We start from the raw sequence: 12,153 nt of genomic DNA, 5'->3' as shown, positions 1-12,153 counted from the left end.
CATATATAAGTCTACCCCTGGCTTTCCACGCCACCAAATGCATCTGAGGAAGTAGACTAAAGTCTAGGAAAGCTCCTGCTGCCAACTTCTTTCAAAAAACACGCAGGGGTAGCTGCGTTGCCCATTTAGTAAATTCAAACAAAAACCCACCAAATGGTGCTATACCTTTAGTGGCCAACTGAAATGCACAATATACTTGTTGCAAGCTTTTGAAGCGCCACTGGCTTCCTCATCAGGCACTGAGGAAATAACCAAACAGGATCAAAATTAGCGATGTTAGTAAGATGCCTGCATTTTGTTGTTTCTGTCCTTAGTTAAAATGGTCCTTAATCCTTAGGTCCTTCTGTCCTTTACTAAGGACAGAAACCAAAGAATGCAGGCCTCTCTAAGTTTTCTCCTATTTGGTTTGTAGCACCTTGCCTGATGAAGAAGCCAGTGGAGCTTCGAAGGTTTGCAACAAGTCTATTATGCATTTTGGTTGACCACGGAAGGTACTGCATATCACTGTTTGGTGGGTTTTGGTTTGAACTGCTTTCTTTCAGTCAGTCTCAAAGGAGCTATATGGTCTGTCTGCTTACAGTGGTTCTCAACCTCTGGCCCTTCAGAAATGTTTGACTTCATCTCCCAGATTCCCTCATCATTGGCCATGCTGGCAAAGGCTTCTGGGTGCTGAAGTCCAAAACAGCTGGAGGTAAAAGCACAGAGGCAAGGGCTGAGAGAGAGCGGCCGGCAGAGGGCGCTGTTAAGCTCTGAGCAGCGCCCCTCCCCTCCTTCGCCTTCTTTAGAGCGCGCGCGCTGCCCCTCAAGCCCCGCCCCCCAAAGCGGCCGTTGGGGCGAGCCACGCCCCCTTCCCCCCTCCCCCGCGACGGCGAGGCGCTCTAGTCTATGGCCAAACGGCGTTCTGAGCCGTTGGCGCTGGGCTCCTCGCCTTGCCCGCGCTTCCTGCCCCCGAAGCGCTCGCGCAGGGAGCTCCAGCCGCCATGGGCCGCGCGCTGGCTGGGAGGCGGCGGCGGGGGCCAGAAGCGCAAGTGGGAAGAAAGTATGGAGCCCCCAGGAGGAGGAGGCAGGAGGAGGGGCAACCACGGCGACCAGGAAGAAGAAGAAGAAGAAGAAGTAACGGTTAACTGCGAGCGTCCCTCCTCTGCTGAAGAGAGCGCGAAGGAGGAAAAAGGGCAGGCACTCCTCTGCAACGCCTCCCTAAAGCCTGAAGAGGGCGCCTCGAAGAGGATAAGCCCGGCCCAGGAGGAGGTAAAGGGGGCGGGGCCTCACTGGGAAGGGAGACGCCATTGGACCCTGGAGGCTCGAAAGGGGCGGGGCCAAAGGGTCCAAAACACACTGCAGGGATAATAATAACAACCCGGTTCGATTTAACTCTTAACTGCAAGGTTTCAGCCCTTTGTCATGGAAATGCTGAGCATGCGCAATCGCATGGATAGTATTCCCAGCGCTGAGCTATGGTGCCAATCATCACAACACAAGAGCTAATTAGCCGTCAGTCAGTCTTTTATCTCTGTGTTGTGTTTCGCTGTCCTCAGACTGTTTGTGCAGTACTTCCTTTTATCTGGGTTAAAATCTCCAGTGAGGAGCCATTTCCAAATTGTTTCCATTCCAAAACAGAGCACTCGACGTGACCTGGAATAACAGCCCCAGCAGCACTGGGCATTTTGTTTTTGAACTCTCTAGGTTCAGACGTCGTTCTTTCTGCCCCGTAAAAAAGGGACGACAGCTTATCATTTGGAATGAAACATCAATATCTATTCTTTTTTCTCTTTCATCAAGATCAGCAACGTCTCTGTAAAAAGTGACATTGCTTGAGTATTTATCTAAACGCCACCCTCCCATGGCTTAGGTCCAAAACACACTGTGGAAATAACCCAGTTTGAGGCCGCTTTAACTGCCCCTGGCTCAGTGCTAGGGAATCCTGGGAATTGTAGTTTATTGTGGCACCAGAGCACTCTCTCTGACAGAGAAGGCTAAATGCCTCACAAAACTACAGTTCCCAGGATTCCCTAGCACTGAGCCAGGGGCAGTTAAAGCGGTCTCAAACTGGGTTATTTCCACAGTGTGTTTTGGACCAAGGTCCTGGGAGAGAGTGCAGTGGAAGGGGCAGTGTTGTGTTGTGGGTCCTCAGAATCCACACAAAAACGGTGCCTTGGCTGGTTTCCAGCTTAAGGAACATGGCTCTGTGAAACCTGCCCTCCTCTGGACAGCTTTCTGACTTTGCCCTTCCTTTCCACACCCAAAGGGCTTTGAATTCAAACTGGCATCCTCACACACCAGTGGCATAAATGGGCCTGTCCCTGGCTTTCCACTCCACTAAAAGCACCTGAGGAAGTAGACTCAGGTCTAGGGAAGCTCATGCTGCCAACTTTCCTTCAGTAGAGAGATCTTTGTTTTGTTAAAAAAATACTTTATTACCTTAAAATATATACATATATACAAATAACAACCCCCCTTATAAACATATAGCACATAACATCCTTACATAACAATACATATACAGACAAACACACACACCCTTGATATTCATCAAGCTTCTTGAACTAATGTTATCTGTAACTAAATTCTTTCCGTATGTGGAGAGATCTTGTCGCACCTTTGAGACTCACTCTAAGACCAACTGAGACCTAGAGATTCCCAGAGAGGCGTCCTCTCAGGTAAAAACATGGTGTTTTTGTTAATTGCGGTTTTTTTATATTCACTGGGGTCTTGTGCCCCTAACCCTAGCGAATATGGAGGGACAAGTGTATTCTCATATATATATATATTATATATGATCAAATGCATCTGAGGAAGTAGACTTTAGTCTATGAAAGCGCCTGCTGCCAAGTTCTTTCTTTCATTGAATCTCAAAGGGGCCACAAGGTCTCTCTACACACAGATCCTACAGACTAACATGGCCATATCTTTAAATTCTTCCCAGTTGGGTTTACCTTACAATCCAATTAATTCTCTTTCTCCCTGTGAATTTTTTATGAGGTCAACTGTATCTTTTCCCATTTTCTACTTCATACATATTTCTTTCTATATTTTTACATTCTATCCCTATTAGTGGTTTCTATATGTAACTGAATTTTTTTATGCAATTCTTGTCCTCAGATGTATTTGGAAGTAGACTTTAGTCTATGAAAGCTCATGCTGCCAACTTCTTTCTTTCAGCCCATCTCTCTGCATACTGCCCTCCTCTTCACAGTCTGTTTTCATCAATAGCTATCCAAAATCCGCCAAACAGGGATACCTTTATGGGGCCAGCCAAAACGCACAATATATATGTTGGAAGCTTTCCAAGCTCCACTGGCTTCTTCATCAAGCCAAAGGTGTTAAAAATCGCACAGACAAGTTGGGGGAAAACTTACGACTATCTTAGTCATAGGCCTGCATTTGGACAAGATGTTGTGGTTGTTGTCATCAGTTTAGAAGGTATGGAAGAGACATTCATGCAGGTGTGTCCCTTCTCCTTCTGGCCATGTGGGTAGTGGCAGATTTTCAAAGTCTCTGAAATAAAATTTAAATTCTGTTTGGAAGACAAAAAGTGCTACTGCCTTTTGAATGACAAGGACCATGCTATTGTTCATATGATCCTAAGGGTTTTATGAACAAAACTGAATGGGCCACTTATGTAAAAATTAACAGGAAGGAGGATGAGGGAGAACTAGGAAGGAAGATGGGAAGAAAATAAGTAGAGCAGAAGCTCCTGAGGCAAAGAGTTTTCCAAAATTTGTATTTCCAGTAAAGGGTGTAGAGCAGTTCCAGGTCTGTGGTGAGATAAAGGTTTGCCAAAAGGTGGAACATGCTCCTTAATTACCTAACTCCAGGAAATGAAAGAGCGCAAGAACAGTTCCTTTGTTGTGTTACCATTGGTCCAAAACATACTGCAGAAATAATCCAGTTTGAGACCACGTTAACGACCCTGGGTAGGTGCTAGGGAATTCAGGAAACAGTAGTTTTGTGATAGAATTCAAAGATATAGCTGTGTTACTCTGTAGAATCAGTATGTAAAGAGATCTTGTAGCACCTTTGAGACAGACAGACAGACCTTTGAGACTCACTGAAACAAATTGGCAGAATGAGTTTTCGTAGACTGAAGTCTTCCTCAAATGCATTTGGTGGAGCAGAAGCTAGGTAGAGACATATACAGTGCGTCCGCGTCATATGCGACTTTCAGCATACGCTGAAAGCCGCGCAGGGAGGAAGGGGTGGTGCGTCCCATAGGGACGAATGGAGCGCACACCAATGGTGCCTCCACGCTGCTTCATGCACGAGCCCCATTCATTTAAATGGGGCTCAAGCATACACGTTACTTGTTTTACATGGGGGAGTCTGGAACAGATACACACCCCCCCCGGTGAAAACGAAGGGTGCACTGTATGTGCCATTGATATGTGAGAATGTCAGTGCAAATTCAACATTTTGTAGTTTTGGGAGACAGTTAACCTTCTCTGTCAGAGGGCTCTGGTGCAACAGTAAACCACACCTCCCAGAATTTCCTAGCATTGAGCCAGGGCAGTTAAAGCAGTCTCAAACTGGATTATTTCTGCAATGTGTTTTGGACTTCTGTCTGTGTGTGTCTGTGTCTGTCTCTCTCTCACCCACCTATATTATAGTGCACAATAGGTAGGAAAGGGAGTTTTGTTGTTGTTTTCTGCCTCATTCCAGATTTTGTAAACTTCTGTTATCTGCCTGCTAATTGCCTTTCTTTTTCTCTAAACTAAGAAGTCCCAAACTTTATTTATTTTTATTTTTTTTTTTTTTTTTTTTTTAAATTTTATTTATTTTTAAAATATCTTGTTTGGGTTCTTCTTTTGGACAAGGGCTTAAGAGCAAACAATATTCCAAAGATGATCACATACAATGTGGCCATAGTACCCACTGAGGTTTTGTTCCAGTTTATACCGAACACAGGTGTAGAGACAAAATAAACCTCCACTCCTCCTTTCTGTCTAGAAAACATAGTATTAATCTGTTGGTTTTATTTGTGCTCATTTGACACTTGAATACTTTGCAATCACCAGAGGCAAAGCAACCCAAAATGTTTCCTTGTCTGAGCTAGAAGAAGTCAGATGGACAAAGAGAGGTGGGCTTTGTGTCTGTTCCTGTCACATTCTGCAGTGTCAGGATGTCCAGCAAATGTGACTTTGCCTCTTATGTCCATCTTGGGGTGGGAGGGAAAAGCAACAAACAAAAAAGGCAGATGAGCTTGGCTTTTGCTTACTTGACAGTGTTAAAGGCCTGAAACAAGAAGGAAGGAATGACAGCTTTTGGTTTTGGTTTTTGAAGAGCTTAGCATATATCAGACTTTTTCATGCACACTCTTTTCAACTTGGTATCTACATTTGATTGCAACTTAATTTTGTGCATGGAATTAGTCCCTGCCCAAATAATGCTTTCCTGCTTTTCTTTTGTATTCCAAGTATCCAGCAGACAGAACCAACCTAGCTACCCATTAAGATGGTCTGCCCCAGGAGGCTTATGGATCCTGATGGATTCCTGATGGCTCTTGGGGAAGTTTCCTGCTGCCTTAGCTGGTGGTCCTGTTGAAGCCCTGGTTGACCTCTGGAATGGAGAAATGACCAGGGCAGTTTGACACTATCACTCCTAAGCGTCCATCTCACGGAGTGGAGCTAAATCAGCCTCTTGATTTTCTAAAGAGCTGGCAGCAATGAAGCGAACAAGACGGAGACTAGAGAGACAGTGGCGGAAAACTCAGAGTGAATCTGACCAAAAACAGGCTAAAATCTACCTGAAGACGTGTGGCGGTGCAGTAGAGGCAGCAAAAAAGGATTTTCTGACTATAACTATTGGAGCTGCACAGAACCGATCAGTTGAGCTGTTTTGAGTGGTCAGGGATCTGTTGTGATCTGGTCCTGAGGAGAATGTAAGCCACTCAACAGCTTGCTGTGAAGAATTTGCCCATCATTTTGCTCAGATTCACTCTGTGTTTGAGAAGTATAGCAGCAACAGCAGTGACATCCACTCTGCAGGAGAAGGGCCTGGTCCTGACAGTCACAAGATAAGCCAAAGTTGGTGGATTGCTGGCAGGCTACAAGATTTAGGTTATTATTTAAAATATTGATTTATAGAATATTATGTTTGTGCTTTAGTTAATCCAGTAGAGGGAGTGCAAGCTAAACTATTTTAAGACAGTTACATTTAATGGTCGGGAAGAATATTTTTTCTCTGTGTCTGTTAGATTGCTAGCCAATAATATATAGAGAGAGATCTTGTAGCACCTTTGAGACTAACTGAAAGAAAGAAATTGGCAGCATGAGCTTTTGTAGATTTTTATCTACTTTCCCAAATGCATCTGAGGAAGTAGACTGAAGTCTACAAAAGCTCATGCTGCCAATTTCTTTCTTTCAGTTAGTCTCAAAGGTGCTACAAGATCTCTTTATGTATTGATTCTACCGACTAACATGACTATATCTTTGAATTCAGCCCATAATATAGTAGATCATCATCCAAGAAACAGCATCTGCCCCTATTTCACTGAAAAGAAGATCTGAAAAATAGTACAGCCCTCTGCAGTGACAGTAGCTAGAAAAAAAACTTTTTCCTACATTTGTGGTACATATCCTTCCTTTCTTAAACCATAGGACCCCATAAATGTAAAGTTTTTATTAATAAATTTATAGATTATCTGCAGAGGGTTTTTTCAGTGTCATTTAATTTATTGCTGCAGTATACCTGTTTATTTTATTTTTATAGAATGAAGATGATGTTTGGCGCTACAACTCTTTCCAGTACTGGAGATCTCCTTTACCTACCATCCATCTGTCTGATATTCTGGATTTAGAAAACAACAAAGCAGTAGATGAAAGAGAGACCAGCAGTATTGGCATGTCAGAAATGGAAACCTGAAAAATGACATTTTGGCAAATCTACTAACATAAAGACTGTACTTCAAAGTTAGTAAACGGAATTTGAATAGTATAAAGCATGCAGCCAGCAGAAATAACATCAATGAGATCTGTACTGTCTTTATTAGAAGTGCTAATCCAATGATGATGATAATGCTAGTAATAAAAATCCACACTTCTGTGCAGAACGAATATTATTGTGGCAGACGTTTTCTCCCAGTAATGACCTCTGTACAAGTTTTCTTCCACTTGATGCTACAATTGATGCTAAGAATTTAGTCAAATACATATACCATAATGGACAAGGAAAGGAAACCAGGGCAAAGAAAAACATTTGAGCACACTTTTCAGAGCTAGGTGATGGAGATGTTGGTCCTGGAGAGTTCCAGTGCTGCCCACTTAAATATATAGGATTTTTTTATAACTTGTATTATATTTTTACATGGACTTTAGTGTAAGTGTTCTTTACTATTGCATCAGTGTGACTCCTGAAATCAAAAAAATGTATCTTTAAACTTCAGACAGTTGTTTCATTTTCAGTCAAGTAATGGGCCATTATTTACAGTAATACACCATAACTTTGGCATATTTTATAAAAGCCTTTGGATGGTATGAAAAAAATTCCACTAGTTTTATTTATAAAGTATGTTGTACTATTTATAGTGACAATGTCATTTTGATAATATTTTCCCTGTGGACATGGATGCGTTGTCAGTAAACATTTTTTGAGGCAGAGGAGAGACTGTTTCTGATATTTGTGTTCAGTTTTGATCACATATGTTTATATTTTTTTCCTTTCTGCATAAAAGAAAATATAGTTAGACTTGTGTGCAACTTGGAACGTGATTTTTTATTTGCTTTCCCACTGTCTAACGGTGCATACTTCTGTTTGTATCTTTGTCCACATGTAATTCAGTGTATACTATGTATATTTATACATTAGAGAGGTTCACTGTGACACACCTTCTCAAAACAAGCCCAATGAGTTCATATTCATAATTTCGGTGATATATGTTCAATGGGGCTTGTTCCTAGGAATTGTGATTGCAACCCAATCAGGACATAGATGTACATGCATATTTATTCTCCTTGTGAGTATAAGAACATGTTACATGTGGATACCCAGCTTCCTTTTCATTACTGTATTGAAGCCAAGCACCCTGCTTTTTTTCCTCCTGTGAGCTGGATTTGGGAAGGAAATGCACTCCACTTTTTCCATCTGTTTCCCTCTTCCTCCATCTGTTCAGGAGTGCGGGATGGCTATTGTAGGATCTCTGGATTGGCTTAAATGTTCTCCTTCTCCCTACATTGGCTCCTTGTTATATCAAGAAAGCAAAAATAATCCATTGGAGAAAATAAACACAGGATACAGAAGTGACAAACATGAGAGTCAAAAGGCCATCTTTGTTGAAGGAACTACTGTTTAATAACGTCACTTGTTTTCTATAGGTAACATGTTAATTGTTCTTGAGCAAGTTCAATAATCGGGATATGTGAGTTGCCACATTTTCTAGTTAGAAAAAAAGTGGTATGCATGCACTGTAATTAGGGCATGGAATTTCCCCCCCTGGTCTCTAGATCGTCATCCAGGGTAATCTGGCAAACTGGTTTTTGCAGTTCATAGATTCAACCTGAACATCTTTGCCTACAACAACAACAACAAAAAAGAACATTCTAGAAGTAATTTTTTCAGCTCATTTTGTGGGAACTACCAACATTTGTGAGCAGTCTCACAAATGTTTCACAGTCTTGTCCATATACAGGGAGAGCACACACATATGGTATATATATTAACTATAAATGACTGCAGTCGAAATTGTCACTTGCTGCATATAAAATGGATATCTATAAACATTACTCTTTAGATGGCAATAGAGAATCCTAATAAACTTCAAATTTAAAATTGTTTTCATTTGAAAGCTTTTGTTCGGAAACAAATTTTTGAAGCTTCAAGCATCACATTATGCATGTTAATAATTCCCCTAATTGTGGTATATAAACTTGAAACCCAATCAAGTCACATGTTCCTGATTACAAGGTGATAGTCTCTTCAGTTTAATTGCAGTACAAATATTTCACCAGAGTTTTCAGAGTCCATCTCTTTCCTCTCTCCCATTAAAGCTTTTAAGTGTAAGCACATGGAAATTTGTAATCATTGCTTTTCAGCATTGTTTCCATTAGCTGCCAGGGCTAAGCATGCTTTATCTGATTGTGAGGTAGATGGAAACTTCACTCTGAAACCCACTGGCTGAAGGTTTCAAAAATGTTATCTTTTAGTGATGAAAATGAAGAAGGTAAGTAAGCAACTTTTCTACTGTACTGTTTGGGAGTTTTGTTACTGAGTAGTACTTTTTCAATAAAAATATTTTATGAAGTGTTCTAACTGGCTTTTGTTTGGGATATGTGTTCTTTTTTAAGTAGAAGTGCATTTTTAAAAATTGCTAATAGAAATTCTATGGGAAGTTAAGGACAAGAAAAAACATTTACAATGAAAACACTCTTGTGCTGACAACGTTGGGATTTTGGTTCAACTTGTAAAGTGATGCGAAAGAGATTGGAAACAGTTTTAAACAACAGAGGAATATATTACCAATAAAAGGAAACATCTTTGATCATCAGAATAGTCCATTAGTATTAATTACTTAGATTGTCATTTTGCATGCCTATCTCCAGTTAAGCACAAGGACCTATTAAGTAGGGTGAAAAATTTGGAAATTATAGTCTATATTGTGCTAGTGATTAATTTGATCCTAACTAAATAAAAAGTCAGTCAGACCTTATGAAAAAGACACTTCAGTCTGGTACTTTTGCTTATGTGTGGCATGCTAGTGGTTCAGAATTCTTTTGACAGCTATTCAGACAGTAAAGCAGTTTGCTAATTGCTAATTTTTCTTGTTAATGTTAAAGCTTTTTTCTTCTGATTTGTTTTTATAGTTCCTTACAATAAAAAAGAGAAATATTTTCATATATAATAGTTAAATCCTGAAAAAATATATTCTGAAAAAAAGTAATTAGGATATGATGAAGATAATTAAAATGCAGCCAACTTTTGAAACTTGTAGAGGAATTATGGCAATGGGATTTAAAAATCTTGAGCATAGTCTGTAGGAATATTGAACAGACTTCACAAGGAAATAAATCTCACTGAACACATGGACTTCCAAGTAAGAATGTAGAATTCCAATGTGTGTCACTAAATATGTGTGGTGTTTTTAAGTGAGCCACATACACATACGTATTGGAAAGAAATAAAAATTGCTACATTTTTGAAGAAATTGCTACTTTTTGTAATGTCAAGGATTAACGTGACATTTATGCAGAAACCTGGGTTATGTGCTTCTCATAGCACATAGAAATCAACATTTGAGTGATTGGCATGCAGGTGTGAACTAGATGAGTAGCTTGTATTTGGTTACTTTTTGATTTAGGTGAATGAGCCGGTCAGATCTCTTGACTGGAAAAATTATGAGTGAATTAACTTGTAAATTTCCATATTTGTTGTTCCTAGGAGATAGGGTAGATCTCTAGTAACTCTAGTAACTTAAACTGTTTCTGGAACCATGCATTACATTCAACAGGTTTTTGGGTTTGTTTGTTTTTAACTATCAATAAGAGGCTATGAATTCATAGAAACTTAGGCAGCATCTTTGTATCAGCTAAACTGGTTGTCCAGTATTATTTATTATTGACTGGCAATGGTTCTCCAGGATTGCTAACAGTGATCTTTCCCTTTTCCAGCTGCTTGATAGCACACGCTCTAATACTGAACACGGTGATCCCAAGTTTTAGCACAAGAAGGCAAGAAGCTTCTTAAACTTTGAATATTTTGTATAGGATGTGGCTAAATGAAAAAGGTTTAAGAAGGAAGCCTCTTGCATTTTATAAAAAACTTAGGATTATAACTGAGTTGCAGAGAATGTACTCTGCACACAGAGGGCTTCAGGCTCAAGCAAAGAGCATGTAATGGGGGTAGTCTGAAGCTGTGGGATCTTGCCCTCACAGGAGGAAAACCATCAGTTTTACAAATTGGAATGCTCAGAAAACAAAATGAAAGGGATAAATGGGTCCTGTCCACTCAAACTTGGGAAGCTCTTGGTTTATTAGAAGTTGTGTTTGTTTAGAGTTTAGATGATTGAATTTTTACCCTAGTGACCAAGATGACAGTTGATCTGTGGAGAAGGAAATGCTCCTTACTGGTTTATTTATGCAAATATATCCCAGGATGTGAGTTGCTAGAGAAGGAAATGCTCCTTGTTTGTTTATGCAAATATATTGTGGCTGAAATGATAAATATTACCGAGGAGTCTTCTAGATGTGTTGGAATGCAGCTCCCATCAGTCTTTGCCAGTATGGCTTGCTAGGGATCATGGGAGCTTTGTAACATGGTAGGAGTTGTCAGATTTTGGACACCTCCTTGACAGAGTTCTTACAAATGAAGCTGTGTGTACACGCACACACCATGTGCTTTCAAGTTGCCTGTCAATTTATGGTGATCCCATGAACTTCATGGGATTTTCTTAGGACAGGAAGATTCAGAGGTGATTTTGCCTGCTCCTTCCTCTGAAATATAACTACTGAATATGGTATTCATTGGAGGTCTCACATTCAAGTACTTAACCAGGGCTGCCCCTACTTAGCTTCCAAGATCAGATGAGATCTGGTACCTTAAGGATACTGAGAGATCCCAAAGTTTTATTCTTCCTTAATCCTTTCATTGTGTTTAGAAATCTCTGCTCTTTGAACATCACAAAGCAACTGTGCCACAGTTCATGGCTAGGCTTTCAAACCATGTGTTGCAGAGAATCTTGAAAACGTGACTGTATCTCACAGGCCAGCTCCCTTTTTAAAGTGAAATCTGAGATTGGCTGGCTGGTTGACCTGACCCAGCCCTGCTTGACAGGTTCGCAATAAAGGCTCCTTTGAAACTCCCTCATTTATTGTTTTAATCTGAGAGTACTGAAGAACTCCACAGTGAAGAAGCAGCATCAGTTGATGATTTATATAGAACAAACTGCATAGAGCAGTGCCAGCCAAATTCCACCATACACCTTGACCTGTCTCTTGCTTAAGTGTTGTGCAGTGAAGAAACTTGGTATGTAATCTACCAAATCCTTTGAGGAACCCAGCCATAAAGACAGCTGTCAATCACTAATAGGGAAAAGTGGAACATTAACCATCCTCTAGTGTGGTGCAAGGATCAACCAACTTCCTTGAGGTTTGAATGGATTTTCTTCCTGTCTATACTGGGGAACCTGCAAGACTGGAAAAGAGACAGAGGGAACAACACTGCTTTATA

The 12,153-nt window shown here is 40.5% G+C and overlaps 1 protein-coding gene across 1 annotated transcript; it reads left to right on the top strand.

Annotated features, from left to right (window-relative positions):
• Positions 1-845: 845 nt before the first annotated feature.
• Positions 846-9,234, top strand: CUNH9orf40 (chromosome unknown C9orf40 homolog). Its single transcript, XM_089490734.1, has 2 exons — positions 846-1,248; positions 6,706-9,234. The coding sequence occupies exons 1-2, from the start codon at positions 886-888 to the stop codon at positions 6,856-6,858; spliced, it is 516 nt and encodes a 171-aa protein (XP_089346860.1). The 5' UTR covers positions 846-885; the 3' UTR covers positions 6,859-9,234.
• The last annotated feature ends 2,919 nt before the right edge of the window (positions 9,235-12,153 follow it).

This window comes from Sceloporus occidentalis, unplaced genomic scaffold, assembly GCF_023333645.1.
Source record: "Sceloporus occidentalis isolate IW3139 unplaced genomic scaffold, rSceOcc1.0.p SCAF_1, whole genome shotgun sequence".
In the NCBI taxonomy this organism is placed as follows: Eukaryota; Metazoa; Chordata; class Lepidosauria; order Squamata; family Phrynosomatidae; genus Sceloporus; species Sceloporus occidentalis.
Note: the sequence above shows the minus strand (reverse complement) of the source record. Positions and strands in the feature narration are given on the sequence as shown.